This window comes from Impatiens glandulifera, chromosome 5 (genome assembly GCF_907164915.1).
Source record: "Impatiens glandulifera chromosome 5, dImpGla2.1, whole genome shotgun sequence".
NCBI lineage: Eukaryota > Viridiplantae > Streptophyta > Magnoliopsida > Ericales > Balsaminaceae > Impatiens > Impatiens glandulifera.
In genome coordinates this window covers 14580993-14599297 of record NC_061866.1, presented here as the reverse complement: position 1 = coordinate 14599297, position 18305 = coordinate 14580993, and the positions used below count along the sequence as shown (strand labels likewise).

General features: G+C 33.3%; 1 protein-coding gene across 5 annotated transcripts; it reads left to right on the top strand.

Annotated features, from left to right (window-relative positions):
* Positions 1-10797: 10797 nt before the first annotated feature.
* LOC124937643 (DEK domain-containing chromatin-associated protein 4-like) lies at positions 10798-18093 on the top strand. 5 transcript variants are annotated; one of them, XR_007099386.1, is made up of 14 exons: positions 10798-10935; positions 12253-13874; positions 13965-13998; positions 14123-14202; positions 14447-14506; positions 14737-14850; positions 15280-15360; positions 15467-15547; positions 16256-16705; positions 16748-16805; positions 16886-16998; positions 17320-17350; positions 17609-17865; positions 17943-18093. XR_007099386.1 is itself a non-coding variant. In XM_047477939.1 (12 exons), exons 2-12 carry the CDS (start codon positions 12294-12296, stop codon positions 17770-17772), a joined length of 2895 nt encoding a protein of 964 aa, XP_047333895.1. In that variant the 5' UTR covers positions 10798-10935; positions 12253-12293; the 3' UTR covers positions 17773-17905. The 5 variants fall into 5 exon arrangements, 1 of the variants encoding a protein (XP_047333895.1); XR_007099385.1 differs by having other exon boundaries at positions 16880-16998; XR_007099383.1 differs by having other exon boundaries at positions 16256-16805; positions 16880-16998.
* Positions 18094-18305: the final 212 nt, after the last annotated feature.

Sequence of the window (18305 nt, the reverse complement as noted above, 5' to 3'; positions counted from 1 at the left end):
CATAAAATTGAATTAAGTTAAGTTCTTTTAGATAGTTAATTACTTATTAATTAACTATCTATTTTTTCTAACAATTTCTCCCTTTTTGATTATTTAAAAATATTCAAAATCTTGTAATCGATGGCTGGTTTGAAAAGAACTTATATTTACTTGGCTGGTTTTTGGAAAATTGGTTTGACTGAAGGAAAACTTTATTTGGGAAAGAATTTTGTAAAAAAAAAATTGTATACTTAGCAATTTCTCCCTTTTTGATATTTTTAGAATAAAAGTATCAAAACCAGCAAAGTGAAACCGAAACCAAAAACTTTTGTATTTTCCAAAATGTCATAATTTCCAAAAAATAATCGTAAGTCATATTATATATATAGGCTTAAACCGAATAATATAAATTTCCAAAATATCATAAGTTATAATTATAAGATACTATATATAGATATTTGAAATGGAAAGCTTAAGGTTGAGAGATTATTGTCCCCTTTTGTCTGGTTTGTTGACCATGTCGTGGACCTATCATCTATTTTATCTAACAAATTAATTTTAAGGTTTGAAAATTTTATGTTTAAAAACGAGGCTTTTTAGACAACTTCATATCTTACCTTCCCTTCGAATCTGGGAGAGATTGAGAGTTTTTGAATGAAAAGTATGTCATAGGCCTACTTTTTTCAATATTAATTAATCCTCACGACTATAGAGTCGCCACCTAATTTTAAAAATTAGGAAATTAAGAGAGTGAGTTCGGAGTTTGTTTACGTGTGGGAAAGGGTTTTTTAGACACTATGTCCCACAACGCCCCTAAGGTCTCTACTAGTTAATTTTGGCCTTTCTTTTAAAAATCCTTACGCTTTGTCTTTTAGATTATTCCATTTAACATTTAAAGGTTGGCATTAGATAAAAAATACAAAGACAAAAATTGAAAACAAGTATAAATATTTCACACATAAAGTTATCCTAAAACCAAAGTTAAGCAAATTATTAATCAAAGTTTTAATTGACCTAAGTCTAGATTGATTTTAGGAACTCTAGTGAATTATTTAAAGGCTCTAAATTTTTATTATTTTGGGTTTTAATAAAAAATTGTAGTTCGAAAAAAAAGAAGTCCTAAGTCTAAAAAAAATCATAATTCTAAGTTAAGGTTAGGCTCAATTTTAGTTAGAGTGATTTTAAATTTTAGTTTTTAAAATGTATATTGGTCGAGAACCATAATTTAGGCTAATTTTGATGGTTCTTGGCCAAATTATATTAAATCTTCATCAAGCAGAGGGTCTCTAAATCTTAAAGGTTCAAATCAACTTGGTTTAAACTCAATAAGCTTCAGACCACATTGTCTTAGAATAGATCCAAATGGTTAGGCCAAGGATTACCAAAAATAAATACATTTAAAAGAATTTTTTTACATAAAAGAGGCTCTCGGTTTTAAAACAAATCATGTATAAGTTTTCTGTTTTATTTTTATTTTAGGTTACATTATGTACAAATAGAAAATAAAATTCTACACGCCTATCAAAAAAACAAGCTTAAAAGGGGATCATGCATGGAAGTGAATGTAAAGAAAAAAAGAAAATTCAAATTCGAATTCAAATTCAAATAAAAGAGGTGTGCAAAGGAGCTTACAATGGGGCTGCTCCTTTGCTTTGGGATTAAAACAGAAAACTCCTAAACAAAACTTATGACACAACCCTACAATAGTTGGTGTTTGCTTAAGGTTTTGGTTGTGGAAATATTGGGAAGCCTAGGGGCACTTAAGAGTGAAAAAATATGAGTTTTTACAAGGTGTTAAGTGGGGGTATCTATAGAAAAAACTATGAAACTCTAGGGCCCAAAGGCTCATTTAACACACTTGACCGTTGGAAAGAGATTTAAATTTTAAACATGTACAAATGTTTTAAAAAGAAATGGAGCAATCTACACTTCACATGTCACTGAATGTCAAGTGATATCCAATAAGATTTAAGATTTAATTAATAATGATACAATACTTGGTCATTTTAATTTTTAATAAAAACAAAATGACCAAGCCTAAATGCTTCTCTTCAACACACGGATATATCCCTCTTCCTTTGGCAACTTTCTTCCTTTTTTTAGGCAACTTCCTCGTTTTCTTAGCAACCTCTTTTTTTTCTTTGACCACACATGATTGGTATCGGCACTTCAAGATTGCAATTGTCACCATCAAGAAGGTGACGTTGCATTCACCTTTTCCTTTTTAGCATTTGATTTCATGGGTTGGATCTTGGGCATGGGTCGGTCCATAGGTCGGGTCACCGGTCGGATCCGTCAATTGGATCATTTTCTTGGCCTTACTTCGAGTTGACTTGCCTTTAATTTGGATCTTCTTGGCCCCATTTACAAATCTGATCCGGATCTTGCATGTGGATCTTGGATTGACCCTTTGAAAAGTTACACATCCCCTTTCATCCTAAAAAAAGATTTTATTTAAAAAACAAATAGGCAATTTTATTTTTAATTATTCCTATTTCTAAGAAACAATTCTAATTAATAAAAATATTAACTGACTAATTCAAAAAAAATTACAAAAACTAATCTGACAACTAATATAATAACTCAAAACAACTAATCTAATTAATGAAAACAAAATTATATATAACAAAAATTTTACTTTTAAATTAAAAAAACGTTAATATATATATTTTGTATGTTTTATTTATTAATAAATATCCAAGGTATTGATTTAAATAAAACTTTGAATATTCAAAGTATAATAACTTCCTCAAGTGTTGTAACTTAGACAAATTACTACTTTAACTTATTAAGAATCCAAAATCAATTATTTCTAAAAACTCAATTGTTCTAAAAAATAATTGTCTTTAAAATAAATCATGTAATGAGCTCGTGAATGAATTCGAAAATTTTGTATAGGCTCAAATTTATTAAAATCATAAACTATAAAATTGGGGGTGAAAATGAGTGTCTACTAAAGTTTCCGATGAAGCTTTCCTCATTCTCCAATATTGAAGAGAAGGAAACATGATGTCTCTAGGACATATTTGTGGCAAACGTCCAAGTTTTTCGAGCAGTCAGATGTAGAGAATTAGAGGTGCGCCTTTTTTGCTCACGAAAAAGGTTAAGAACGTATCGTTCAAACTCATCAGCATTTCAGCTAGAATGATACATGAGGGCTCTTTATTTCCCATGTGCATGTGGCATGCTGCCTATAGGATTTTGGAGGATGGATTGTCATCCGTTGGAGCCATGAAGAAGTGGGCCAACATGACCATCATCGTTATCAAGGAGGAACCCATAGTTAGGGGGACTTCTCCATTCCTGACCTCCATCTTTGTCTAATTCTGGAATTCGATGACATTTTTCTTGAGGATTATTTTAGATGTCATTTTGGTATATCCGTACTCCTCTTAAAAAACTTCCATAAGGATATTGATTTTACAAATGGTTTGAGATGTAGAATGTTCTCATTGTCCATCATTAGGATAGCTCGAAATTCTTCTATGGTTGGGCACATTTGTCTTTCTCCATGAAGTATACTTGTCCCATAAGGCTCCACCTCCTTTGTATTTGCATCATGAAGTTGTGATTTATCTTGAATTTTATTAACCTCGTGAAGGAGATTAGTCCATAGATCTTGTGGTTCTACTCGTTTTCGTGGAAAATGTCGATCCAATGGACTAGTTCAATACATTTTAGCATGGACATCGTCTATGATTGGAAATTCAAAACATTTATAAAAATGCGTTTGTTTTAAAAGAGGAACATATTTGAGATGTTCACTTAGACTATACATGCATACACATAATATATATATATATATATATATATATATATATATATATATATATATATATATATATTAGTCATTTAAGGGTTGTAGTGACGAGGTTTTAGTTGTTTGGGCACAAAAAACAACCAACTGGGTGAGAGTATCTAGTATTTTTGTACTAAGGGGAATCATAAGAGATTATCATTCATAGATAATGGAGGGGGTACAATCGCTACCATAAACCAGGGAATATCACTCAATTAACAATTTTCCCCCATCTCCACAATGCCTACGTCCTATAAGACGGCCCATCGCCAAAGAGTGGTGTCGATCCCGTGTATTTTAGTTTTTCATCTTACAACATCACTCAATTTGTAACAAGTTATCATTCTTTATTGACAATCTTTGCACATAAGTTCAGAAGTACCGAATATGGACGTGTACTTCTTTGCAAGTAGGGTGAGGGTGAAATACCATTTACACGTATAGGCATTTAATAGGGTAAAACATATGTATCTCTTAGGTGTTGTACCTTTTGATACATTCCTATTAAGTTCTCTTTTTCTTTCTCTAGGCTCTACTGAACTCGAGCCTACCTTGAAAACGTGATACAAACGTTTTATGAAAGTCAAGTTTATGTTTTCGAGTTAAACATTTAATCCCCAGCAGAGTCACCAAGAAAGTTGTAATCCCTAGGAAACCCGCACCGTGGCGTGTGAGCCCGAAGTGGCTCAAAGTTCGATAATTTCAACATTGGTTGATGTGTTAAGAATCATTTTTAAAATAAAACATTATTTTAAAATAATCATTACAACTTTTGAAATTATTTAAATGTAATTAATTTGGGGATCAAATTTAAATAATCTAGGGATTTAAATAATCAAAACACAATTTTATTTTTTAGAAAATTCGTTGTTTTAAATTAATTCAAAATAATTAATTTAACAGGTTATTCATTTAAAGACAGAGTTGCCAATTGATTTTTGAAAATCAATATAAAAAGGCTTACGTGTACAAACGTATTTTTAGCATAGATTTCGTTTTGGTTCGAGTTTGGTGATACTCGGAAAAGGGATTCGCGTTTTGTCATATGTGCCCATTTAAAATGGTCTCTACTTTGGTTTTTGAAAATTGGTTGTATGACGTTTTAGTTTTAACTGATTATTCTTCTAGTCCTAGGCATGCGTAGGTTTTAACGTTATTTAAAATATTGTAATAACAATATTTAAATGCTAGTGCATATTGCGATTGATGACTATGGAGGAAAATACCTGAAGAATATCAGTCATTTAAAGGCATTAGGGTTTAAACATATATCCTTAATAAGCCTTGGTCAAAATATTTTTTATGGAAATATCTCTAAAAAATATCGAACAATTAGAAAATGATTTCAAAATATTTTTGGAATATTTCCATAAAAATTATTTTGACAAAGGCCTATTTATGATTTATTTTTAAACCTTAATGCCTTCTAAACTAATATTCAACATGTATTTTCCTCTATAATCGTCATCGAGAACAGGTACCAACATTTAAATAATTATTGTTATAATTCTTTAAATAATGCAAAATTTATGCATGCCTAGGACTAGGGGGTGTTCATTGGGTTATTCGAGTTTCTCGGATTGGTTTATTCGAATTTTTATTTTTGTTAGCCAATTTGAAAATCGAACCGAATTCGAATTTGATATTCGGTTTGAATTTCGAATTCGTTTTATTTTTTTTAGAACTAGCATAACTCAAAATAAATTACAATAGCCAAGAATTGAACCCAGGTCTATACCATGGCAAGGTACTATTCTATCATTAGACCACTGGTGCTTTTGTTTCTTTTATCTTTTATTATTAAAGCTTGAATTCAAAATATTCTAATTTGATTATTTTGAACTTTTTTTTAAACTAAGTTTGAAAGAATAAATAATAAAAAATGAATTCGGTTTTCGGTTTGGTTTTTGAGTTGAAATCCAAACTCGAAAACTAATTCGAAAACCGTATTTGAATTCGAATTGGTTTGAAATTCGATTCGAAAACCGAAAATGAAATTCGAATTCGATTTATTCGAATTCGGTGAATTCGAATTCAGTCGGATATTCGGTTCAGACCAAATATTGAACACCCATACCTAGAGCCGGAAGAATAATCGGTTAAAACAAAACGTTATACAACCGATTTTCAAAAGTTAAATTTATAAAATAGAGACAGTTTTAAATGGGTACAAAGGATGAAGCGCGAAAGCTCTTTCCCGAGTATCACCAAACTCAAACTAAAACAAAACTCTAGCAAAAAATACGATTGTACGCGTAAGCCTTTTTATTGATTTTCAAAAATCAATTGGCGACTCTGTCTTTAAATAAATATTTTTTTATAAATTAATTGTTTTTTTCAATTAATTTAAACAACGAATTTTCTGATTATTGTTATTTGATTATTTTAAATCCCCAGATTATTTAAATTTTAACCCCAAATTAATTATGTTTAATTAATTTCAAAAGTTGTTAGGAATTATTCAAATCTTTTAAAATAATATTTTATTTTAAAAAGATTCGCACAACCAAGATTGAAATTATCAAACATAGTGCCACTCTGGGCCTACCAAAAATTTTCCGAGGTTACAATTTGTTTAAACTTTTTTGTTATAATTACTACTATGTTACGGATTGAATCGTGTCTAGCTAGTTTTTATTAAGAACACTTAATAAAAAATTAAAGTTTTTGTTATTAATTAGTTTAGCTTTCTTTAAATAATAAACTTAGCTTTTTTTTAAAAAAAATTATTAATTAGATCAGATAACTCAAACTCATTTAGATGATTATTTATTCTATAAATTAGTATTCACATGAATTGCCATGTATATTATATATATGACTCTTGTGATATTACTTTCAAATCAAATCCGTTTTACAAATTGATAACTAAATATTTTGCATGAGATCATTTAGGTTTCTAGTTATCAATATATTTAGCTAATTGAATAACTAATCATAGAAAAGTATACTATTTCATTCTAATTATGGTCCATGAGCCCACATTAAAGTACATCTAGTTCAACCTTTTAGCGAATTGTAAGTATTAATTTTAATGTTATTCCATACATTTATATTTGATTATTAAGATGTTATCTTGATAAATCAAATATTTTTTCTTAATTATATGAAACAATAATTTCATTGAATTCATATATTCACAATTAAAACTAATATATTGGCCATGATTCATGGATTGGAGTTTCAATAGATGTGGTGAAAAATTATCACCCTAAAAATAGAAACGGAATAATAGTGACTTTAGTGGAATGCAGAACAATAGCGTAAAAGTAAGAAAGAACAAAAATAATGACACAAGAATGGGTTACCCAAGCTCGGACCAACAATGTCCTACGTCCTACGTCCTACTTTTGGAGAATCGACTCAATAGAGTTATAATAGGGATTACAAACTCTAACTCTCTATATTTGTTCTAGATTTTTAGTCTCACACTCTTTTCTCGTTTACAATATATATATATACTTTTAGAATTCGTAATTATGGTAAAGATAATGTGATATCTTTGACATTTCCACCAGATATGATTTCGTAAAAATTTAGTTGACATTTTCATAATAATACGATTTGATTGACATCTTCACCATTATGTGATTTCATGTCTTTTTTAATTTAACAAATAATCCCACATATCTTCCTTCCTCTTTTTGTACTTAACATTGAGGCACACCAAATTGGGCCTCAAAACCCTAGGCACAATTCCACAAATTATCCGCATTGCCTTTATGTTTATTGTCAAACGAATGGGTCTCATCACCAAGAACACCCTAGAACTGACCCCTACTTCTCTGATTACGTTCCAACCTTTGTGATGGGAATTAAGTCGCAATATTTCCAAAACTTGATTCCCATCACTACCTTCGTGTCCATATTTACGGGATTTTCATATGTGTGAACCTTCTCCACAACTACCGCCACTCACTATGACATCTCGAATGTAGTGAAATTGAATGTCGATGTGATTTGTGCGCTCGTGAAACATAGAGTTCTTGGACAAGTGTATGGCACTTTGATTATCATAAAACAGCTCCACTTTATCGTGCTTCACCCTAAATTCACCCACGAGATTCTTGAACCAAAGTTTCTCTGTGTCATCCTCTGTCACAATGGTATAATTGGCCTCTGTTGTTGAAAGGGAAACTATGGATTGTAATGTTTCCTTCCAACTTATCGAGCATCCAAATAGGGTAAACACATATCTCATTAAGGACCTTCTCTTGTCCAAGTTACCTAAAAAATCAGCATCAACATATCCTCTCAACTTATCATCACCTACACTCGCCCGTTTAAAATAAAGACCACATCTAAGGATCCCCCAACGTAACGACGAACTCACTTCGTCACCTCCCAATGTTTTTCCCCGGGTTCTCTATAAAGTGATAAACAAGACTAACCGCATGAGCAAGATTGGGTCACGTACATACCATGGCATACATTAGGCTCTTGATGGCACTCGCATATCGGTTGTTTTCCATTCTCACATTTTCCTCCTCGGTACTCGGTGATATATTTGAGGAGAGCTAGAAATGAGTAGCTAATGACGTTTGAGTCATCTTAGCGCCAGACTTCCCGAACTTGGCGACCAATTTTTGGAGGTAGTCGCTTTGAGACACAAATAGGGAGTCTTTCTCCCGATCTCGCTCAATCACCATCCCCAAAATTTTCTTTACTGGTCTCATATCCTTAATCTCGAACTAACTTCCTAACAAACTCTTGACCTTGCGAACCTCTTTCTTGTTTCTCGATGCGATCAACCATATCATCCATGTATAATAATAGTAAGACCCCGCAACCATCAACCCACTTGACATAGACACAACTATCGAAATTGCTCCTCACAAAATTGTTACAAACAATAAACTCATCAAAGCGCAAATACTATTGTCTTGGGAATTGTTTCAAACCATAAACCAAGCATTTAAGGAGACGTACCTTTCCTTCATCGCTTGGTTTGACGAACCCATCGGGTTGCGTCATGAAGATGTACATTCTTCGTTCTTCTTCTCGTCATTACTCAAATATGGACAATCTTGCTTAAAGTTCTCCTCTTTATCACAATTGTAGCACTTAGTAGATTTCTTCCCGAGAGACTTCAAACGCCTCTTCTTCTTGTTTTTATTGTCTCTCCTTTCAGTTCTCTCTCGAACCAATAGTCCATCTTCACTTATATTGTTCTCTTCATTCTTCTTCTTTTGGTCTTTTGATCTCAACGCACTCATCACATCATCGAGGGTAAACTCCTTCCTCCCATGTTTGAGTATGTCTATTAACGTCTCATACGACTTCGGTAAAGAATTAAAAAACATCAGCGCCTTATCCTCATCCTTGTATTTCTTCCCGATGTTTTCCAAATCAAGGAGAATCTTGACATAATCGTCAAGATGCGTCTACAAGTCTTTCCCCTTAGTCATTTTAAACTTGAAGAATCTCTACTTGATGTGGATCTGAGACGATAGTGTCTTAGTCATATACAAAGACTCCAATTGAAGCCACCCATATGGTGTTGTCGTGACACTAGTAATCTCTCGCAGCACCTTATCAATGAGACTAAGAATCAATGTGTTATAGGTTCTTTTTGTACCTAACATTGAGCCACACCAAATTAGGCCTCAAAGCCCTAGGTCCAATTCCACAATAGACTTATAAATTTATTTGCACATTTTATTTGAATAGACCTGAGTATTTGTCATTGACATGTATCTCCAAAAGTAGTTATAATCAATAATTCAACCTCGTGATTTTTTCTATAATTTATCCCCTAAAGGTGGCTATTATAATTCTTCGCTGTCATTTTTACCCACTCCTTATAACTTGCCTATTGCAACATCAACAACAATGGGCAATTTAGATAGTTACCCTATAGCACAACTATACTATGCATAAATCAAGCTCCAGCAATAACATTGTACTATACTACTATCCAAACTCAATCAGATTCAAACTCATCCCATCTATGGGATTGAATGTCCTCTTTAGAATATTTGGAAATATCAACCAAACATCCAAAACAATCATTATTGAACCTCACTAATATGCTAAAATTAAGGTTAGTTGTCACACAAAAAAAATATCATAATCTCATTTAGAGGAGAGCTCTTGAAACACCTTAATTGATGACAGTAAGTAATAGTTGAAGAAAAGCTGTTGAACACATTAATTGCTGACACTAACTGTTTGAAGTAATGCTTGAATCGACCTAAAGTGTAATTACACACTTTTCATAATGTAGAACTAATAATATCATAGAAGGAAAATATTGGGCCAAATTATTTAACCCATTAAAAAAAGACCTTTTGAGTTTGAATGATAATAATTATATTTTTAAACATTTTTGTTTGTTTTTAAATATTTCATAAAGATGTAACATAATTATATATATATTTAATAACGTTTTTATTTTTGTACCAATTTAAACATAGAAATTTGATAAAATGACACTAAAGATACCCTAATTACTAAAAGTGTCAGCGCATAAAATAAAAAACAAAAACGCTGGTGACACTTTTAATTTTTTCTGAACGCTTTAGTGTCTAAACACCACCTCTAGAACTTGGGAAATTTGAGGAGATGACCCAATAATAAGCCTAAATACGGAAAGTGTGAGAGCATAAATTAAATAGCGCTCATGACCCTCTTTTTTTTTACGAAAATGTCGTGACGCAATTTTTTATTTTTTTATTTTTTAAAAAAATTAATTATGAATATTTTTTAGAAGAAAATGGCTCAGTTGCGTCACGCAGTCGCGTCACGCAATTGCGAGACAAAAAAAGAAATCATCTCGCGATTCCGATTGCGTCACGCAACCTCCGACATGGACAAAATCGTCCAAAAACAGTAAAAGGGGTTACCCGCGCTTTTTTTTTTTTAACTATACACGCATTTAAGAACTTATAGAGGATATCTCCTCAAATTTTCCTAGAACTTCCTTCTTGCTCATTTAGTTGTTTTTATCGCTTAACATTTTTAATTATTTAAAAATAAAAAATATATATGGTGAGAAAATTAAGTATACTTTTAATGTCCTTCCTTCCCTCCCTCCCTCTGCAACTCGAAATCTGGTCTTAGTCGTTCTCCAGCTGGGTCATCTCCGTCGTCTATTTCTTCTACCGCCGGGACCGGCCACGATTCTTCCGAGCACAAACTGTTTCATCACCTAACTGGTAAATTTGTGCTGTTTTTTTAGTTTCTGAAGTTATGAGGCATATATTCCTTGTTTTTCATGTATAATATGATGATGGTTCTCGTCAATTACTCCATTTTGTTTCTTCTTTGGTGGCTTTCTTTCAGATCTCTCTCTATATTACATCTCTTCTAAACTGTATTGGAATTCGGGTTGTTTTACTAGTTGTTCAACAATTTTCTATGTATTTACTGATTATATAATCTTCCACGAGAAAAAAAAAAAAGATATTCAAGATTAAACTTGCTGATTTACAGTTGGATTTTTCTGGGATTAGGGTTTTTTGGGAATCCCATTCTTCTCAGCCTTGCTCTACTTCTCTAGTGTTTTAGGTATCAGTTTTTGGAGAAATTTTTTATTTTAAAACCCTAGCTCATACTTGAGTCATGGAGCTAGGAAATGAATCCGGCTTTGGCAATGGAGGAGATATGACTGAGCAGTTCCCATTGCGGCTGCAAACCTATAGCCGCTTGTCGCTGATGATGGGTTTCTTCTTGACTACGAAAATCTCTACAATGATGTGAATGTTGTCTAGGGTTTTCACGTGTCATTAGGCCATTTGTCTTTAAGCTACTGAGCCAGCCCTTGCTGCCTTTATGAATCTTTCTTAAAGAATTTGGATTTAGGTCAAACATGCTAATGATGTGCTTGAGCCAACCACAAATATGAGGCTAGAACTTGCGATTTTTTAACCGAATGGAGTTCCATCGATAAAATGGACTGGACATCCGTAAAATAATTTCTCACTTGACATATTTTTATAATAATGGAATGCCATGTCAATAGAATTTATGCCACAATTATCTCCCTTGCCAATTTTAGCTGCATTTCATTTTTAGTTGAAAAAATAAATCCTTCTTCGCCATCGACCACCCCCCTTGACGAGTCCGTCTTTGTCTTAGCCAAAAGATCACCGTGGTGTTTTCACTTGCTTTAGTTATGATTACTTAAGATTTCCGATTTTTTTATTGTATGCATTGGCCTTTGTGTGTATTTTGGATCTTACCAGGGCCTGTAGAAGTTTTTGCTTATCTTTGGGCTTAGGATAGTATGGAAGAAAGTGTTTTGAAAAAAAAAAGTCAATATGAATGACCACTCATGTTTGCGTACTTCGGTTCATAGGTTTAGTTACACTCATATAAAAATTGAAGATTTAGTATCCTTTTTCTAACCCTAAGTTTGGAGTTTGAAGTTTGAAGTAGGAGTCGTAAAGAGTTTTTCATAAACCAATGGCATATTTTTCTTTAACAAAAAATAGTTTGTTTTCTAACAAAATCTTCCATTTCTTTTTTTGCAGGTTGAATGCTGTTTCAATCTTGATAGGATAAATAATTAGCAATGGGGGAAGAAGAGGAAGAGCTTGTGGCTGATAATATTGTTGCAGAGTTAACTGGAGGTGGTACACCTGAGAAGAAGGGTGACGTGGAAGATGCTAAAAAATATGAGATAACTGTGGAGGACAGGATGGATATTGATGGGGTTGGTATGGAGGGCTTGGAGACTAAAGATGATGTCAAAGGAAATGATGAAGAGAAAGAGACCAAAGGAGAAAATAAGATAGAAGAAATAGACCCAAAGGATGAAGACAAAATACCTCAGACGGGGGTCAAAGAAGAGGACGGTAGTAATGAAGAGGAAAAACAGAAAGATGGTAGTGAAGAAGGTGTAGAAGAGGAGAATGGTAGTAATGAAGAGGAAAAACAGAAATATGGTAGTGAAGAAGGTGTAGAAGAGGAGAATGGTAGTAAAGAAGAGGAAAACGAGAAAATTGGTAGCGAAGAAGGTGAGAAAGAAGAGGACAAAGAAAAAAATTGTAGAGAAGAAGGTGAAAAGGAGGAGAATGATATTAAAGAAGAGAAAATTGGTAGTGAAGAAGGTGAAAATGATGAGAATGTTAGTAAAGAAGAGAAAGTTGGCTGTGAAGAAGGTGAAAAAGAGGAGATCGATAGTAAAGAAGAGGAAAATGTGAAAATTGGTAGCGAAGGTGAAAAAGAGGAGAACGACGGTAAAGAAGAGAAAGTTGGTAGTGTAGATGATGAAAATGGGGAAATCGATAGTAAATTAGAGGAAAAAGTGAAAATTGGTAGTGAAGGTGAAAAAGAGGAGAATGATAGTAAAGAAAATAAAATTGGCAATGAAGAAGGTGGGAAAGAGGTGAACGATATTAAAGAAGAAGAAAAGCAGGACATTGGTAGCGAAAAAGAGAAAATAGAGAAAAATGGTAGTGAAGGAGAGGAAAACGCAGAGGAAACTCAAATAGATGTAATGGAAGAAGATACACATAGTAAAGAAGAGGAAATCAAAGAGGAAACTCAAATAGATGTAATGGAAGAAGATACACATAGTAAAGAAGAGGAAATCAAAGAAGAAACTCAAGTAGATACAATGGAAGAAGATACATTTACAAAATCTGAGAAAGAGAGTAAGAAAAATGTTGACCAGAAAGTAGGCATATTTACAGAAGGAGACAATGACAAAGAACCAAAAGAAGTGGAAGATAAAGAAGAAGAGAAAAATGCTGAAGAAATTAAAAAGAATAAACAGTCGAGAAGTCTGGGGAAAGCAAAAGTGTCCAAGGAAAGGAGCGTTGACAACAGAAAGACAAAGTCTGGAAAAGAGAGCGATGAAAATGTTGATCAGAAAGTATACACATCTATGGAAGAAGACAATGACAACGAACCAAAAGAAGAGGAAGATAAAAATGACGAAATTAAAAAGAAAAAAGGTTCAAGAGGTCTGGGAAAAGCAAAAGTATGTAAGGAAGTGTCTAATGACAACAAAAAGACACCAGAAGAGAAGAATGAGCCTAAAACACCTTTGGCTGGTATCAATGAACGCCCTGTACGTGAACGAAAATCTGTAGAGAGGTTGGTTGCATCCATTGAGAAGGACTCCACCAGGGAAATCATAATTCAAAAGGTATTCTCCATTGATCACTGAACCTTCTGTGTCATCTTGTGCTTCTCAAGTTGTAATTAAGATTAATTTGGACTTTATTTTGAATTACAGGGTCGTGGTACTGCACTAAAAGACATACCCAATGGTAAATTGAGAATTTTATTTTATAAATTGGTCAACATATATCTGAATGATTGTCTTTCATGTTATTTATTTATTTTGGCTGTGTGTGAAGCAGACAATCACATTCTGAAGTATTTCTTTTGCAGTTGCGTACAAGTTGTCAAGAAAGAACGGTGAAGACACACTAAAATTGCTCCATACAGTTCTCTTTGGAAGAAGGGGAAAGGTGACTGCAGTTCCAATTCACTATCCAATGACTTGACCTTCCAGTTTAGAAAAGTTTCCGGTTGCTTAGTGATAGACTATATGCAATTGACTTTATGGAACCGCCTCAATGACACTGATATTCGATAATTTCCAATTCACTATCCAATAACTTACCTTCATATCTTATGAATCCAATTTGCTTCTAGGTTTCAACTTCAAGAGAAGATTCAAAATAATTGTGATCTTGTTCTTGGTATTATCAGGCTATTCAGTTCAAAAGTAATGTCTGCAGATTTTCTGGCTTTGTCTGGAAAGAGAATGAGGTAAGTTATTTTCTGAAATGTTTGTACCATCGCTACTATGAAATAATCATTTATCTGGCCTAAACAGGTTGGATTGTGGACTTCATAAACTTTCTACTATGCTACAGTTTCCCCTTTCTTTCCCTCTTCCTTCTGGAATAGATGCTGGTTATGGAAATTGATTTCAAGCTGCAATGAGATAAAATATCTGACCTAAAATTGAAATACCACTAAACTTTGGTATTATGCAGGAAAAGCAAAAGTTGAAGTTGTTGGAAGAAAAATTGGACAAGTGTGTTAAGGAGAAGTTGTTGGAACTCTGTGATGTTCTTGACATATCCGTCAGCAGGGCTACAGCTAAAAAGGTGTGATTATTAACTTGTAATCACTGACATAGTCTTAGACAACCTTAAGTTGAAGTAGGTGGTATGACTGTGGGGATCATGCTAGCATCTTCCATTAAAAAAATGTTGACAAAGTCATCTTGACTAAGTAAATAATAAATATTTGATGTGATTATCCTTTGACTAATCCAATTAGCAGCTTGTTTGATCTGTGTTTTTAAACAAATATTGTTGATGACAAAAGTAGATTATTTGGTTCAAATGACTAAAATAGCCTCAGCGTTTAATTTAATATGTTATAAAGAGAAGAAGTGATTGATGTGTGCTTTGCATTTTATGCTGATAAAAAATCTAAATCAACTTCAGTTGCTTAGTAAAGTATATTTCATATTCTTATTTTTGGCTTTCATTATGTTAGTAATATAGCTATTAGTTTTGATGTATAAACAGGAAGACGTAGTGGTGAAGTTGATCGATTTTTTAATGGCTCCTCATGCTACAACTACTGAGCTACTTGTTGAGAAGGAGCAGGTTAGTCTGCTGCTATGGCATGCATATTCAACAGATGACACTTAGGATGGTTGCACATAAAATATTTTTTCTTCATTTTCATTTTATTGGTCTGCATCCTTAACAGTCAGGTAAGGGAAAAAAGCGCAAGAGGGGAGCCAAAGAGAGTGCTTCTTTTGAAATCAGTCCTTCAAAACATTCAGCAAAGGTATTATTCTTTCCTTCTAACTTTATTGAGATCACTACTTTATGTATTTCACTGTTATTTTATTTACCATTTGGCATCTTTTGAGCTGTTTTCAACCTTGTTTCTTCAAGATGCCAGCTTATGTGAACCATTGTTCTTACTTCTTCAATTAAGAAGTTGTGATTTACATTAAATTAGATATTTGTGCAATATAAGCTTAATTAGTGATTATATACCAATATGCTTTAAATTTGTGCTCCGTATGCAGCATCTCAGCTAACAGGGATATCTGATTTATACATATATTCCAGACAAGCTTCTATAATTGCATACTAAGCCTATCTGAAAATTATTATTTTGTCAAAATCACGATCCCATTAGAAAATTGCTAAAGTGATTTTTTTTTTATTCCGTATAGGATTATTTTCTGGATGTTGATCCAAATGTTTTTTTTTTGGATCACTGTAATTTGTTTAATTTTGGTATAAAGATTATGATCTAAATTATCTTTTAGATAGATTGTGATTTTTGAAAACATAACAAATGTAGATTTTTTAGATATCATCAATACGAAAAAAATCATGATACCAAATAGGCAGGCTCAGTATTATCTCTCTAAATCATCTTCAATACCAAGAGATAGATATGGGTAGAAAGAGATGTGCTAACACATTTTAAAGGTTTTGTGCTATATTCAACTGTCTTTTCATTCATCTCCTGTATTTGTAGAGCCGAAAAAAGACTGAGGATGTATCTGAGGAGAAAGATAATGAGAATGACAAAGATGATGAAATGGATGAAGAGAAAGAGGTAGATAATGAAGAAGAAAAGGAGTTAGATGATGATGAAGAAGAGGAAAATGGGAATGGTGTTGCTGAAAAGGCCAAACATCATGAAGTACTTGAAGATTCCGAAAGTGAGGAAAGTGCAGATGAGTCTGAAGAAGAGGAATCTGAAGAAGAGGGGTCTGAAGAAGAACACACGCGCAAGCGTAAACGAGGTTCCAAGAAGTCCTTGGTTAAGAAAGGATCTGATTTGAAAACAAAAAGGAAGAAAGTATCAACCCCTAAAAAACCCACCCCACCTGCGAAAAGAACATCAGTGAAACCATCTAAGGACAAGGGGAATGATAAGAGTGATCCAAGCCCAAAGACATTCGCAAGGAAGAAGAAACTGGAGGTAGTTAAGGAAACATCCTCAACTCTGAAGAAGAAAGTGGAGGTAGTTAAGGAAACACACTCAACTCTGAAGAAGAAAGCTGCTTCCACAGAAAAACTTGGTACACTGTCTTTGTTCTGAATGTGCTTGTAAATTGTTTAAAACATTGTCCCTAAGGCTTACTATTATGTGTAGGAGTAGGTAAGAAGATGGTGAAAGGAAGAAGTAAACCCAATGAGGAAAAACTGAGGCCAAGTGATAATGTGCTGAAAGATGCAATCTGTGAGATTTTAAAGGAAGTCGACTTCACCACGGTAATTTTATTTTGTAAACTATTTATCAGTTTGATTAGAACTAAGCATCCTAGCTCTAATTCATTTAGCCTTCTCTAATTATTAGACTAAATGGCTAGCAGTAGATAGTTCTCAAAGAACCTACTCCTTCCCATTGTGGGTTGGTTATTCGGTCAGATGTGTCCATGTCTTCATGGGCTTTAGCTTGTCATGGAACTATTGTGGTTTCCAATCACACATGCATGTTTACATCTTCCGACACATCTTCATGCTAATTAATTGAAGTGTGCTCTTTTATTTTTAGTCTCTTATGAAGTCTTCATTTTTTTTTCATTATTGCAGGCTACCTTCACTGATATTCTCAAGCAACTAGGTATGTGTTTCATAACTTAATTCCCAGTTAAAAGTTTTATCATGAAGATTTTACTTTTTAAGTGGTTCCAATTTTCATGGTCTGTCTGGCTTTAGCTTCTAAGAGATCTTCTGAAGTTCTATATGCTTGGCAAATTGTGTCTTTAGAAATATCAATACTTTATTATTCAGAAATGGCTTATATTAAAGATGAGGTTGTCTGAAAGTATATTTATATATTTCAAGAATATGATGTTAAAAGGCTTTCTGTTTTGTTCAGCTGCAAGATATAGGACAGATCTGACACCGAGAAAGGCACAAATAAAGATAATGATCCAGGACGAGCTGACTAAGCTTGCTGATGAAGAGGATGAGGATGATGATGAAAGTGATGCTGAGAAAGAAGAAAATCAACCTTCTTCTGGCCAGGGTGTTAAGACCTGAATTACTTACACACAGATGGAAGATCAACTAAGTTTGGCTAGGATTGCAGTGATGTCATCAGATGTGAGAAAATTGACAATTACAAAACTGAGGTCTTGCTTGTAAAATATTTTCACAGCCCTCCTCCTCCTGCTGCTGCCTTGGTACTAGTTTATCTATCTATATGTTAATCTTGCCATAGGGTGGTGCTAGTTTATTGTTGTTGATTAGTTGTAAAAATTGATATCTAAACAGAGTCTTTGTTGCAACTATTATTATTACCCTTGTAGCAACAAGAACATGTAAACAACAAGTAGTTGTAACCTGTAATAATTCAGTCAGACAGACAGATAGATGCCGAGGATTAATGCCCAATTGTTGTTGTTGTTGTTGTATACTAATAATAGTAGCAGCCATCATGGGATGGGGGCGGCGTTCTTCACTTCTCTCATTCCAAATCTCTAAACCTCTGCAAGTAAACCTTGAGTGTCGTCATCACCCACAGCAGATCGTCCCCATTTATCGTCTTCCTTCCGTCTCTCTTTGGCACTTGA

Bases quoted from the DNA above. Each gene is read 5' to 3' on its own strand.
- LOC124937643 (XM_047477939.1), top strand. From the start codon at position 12,294: ATGGGGGAAGAAGAGGAAGAGCTTGTGGCTGATAATATTGTTGCAGAG. The intron at 15,361-15,466 runs GTTAGTCTGCTG...CATCCTTAACAG, and splicing joins TACTTGTTGAGAAGGAGCAG to TCAGGTAAGGGAAAAAAGCG. The intron at 17,351-17,608 runs GTATGTGTTTCA...TGTTTTGTTCAG, and splicing joins TGATATTCTCAAGCAACTAG to CTGCAAGATATAGGACAGAT.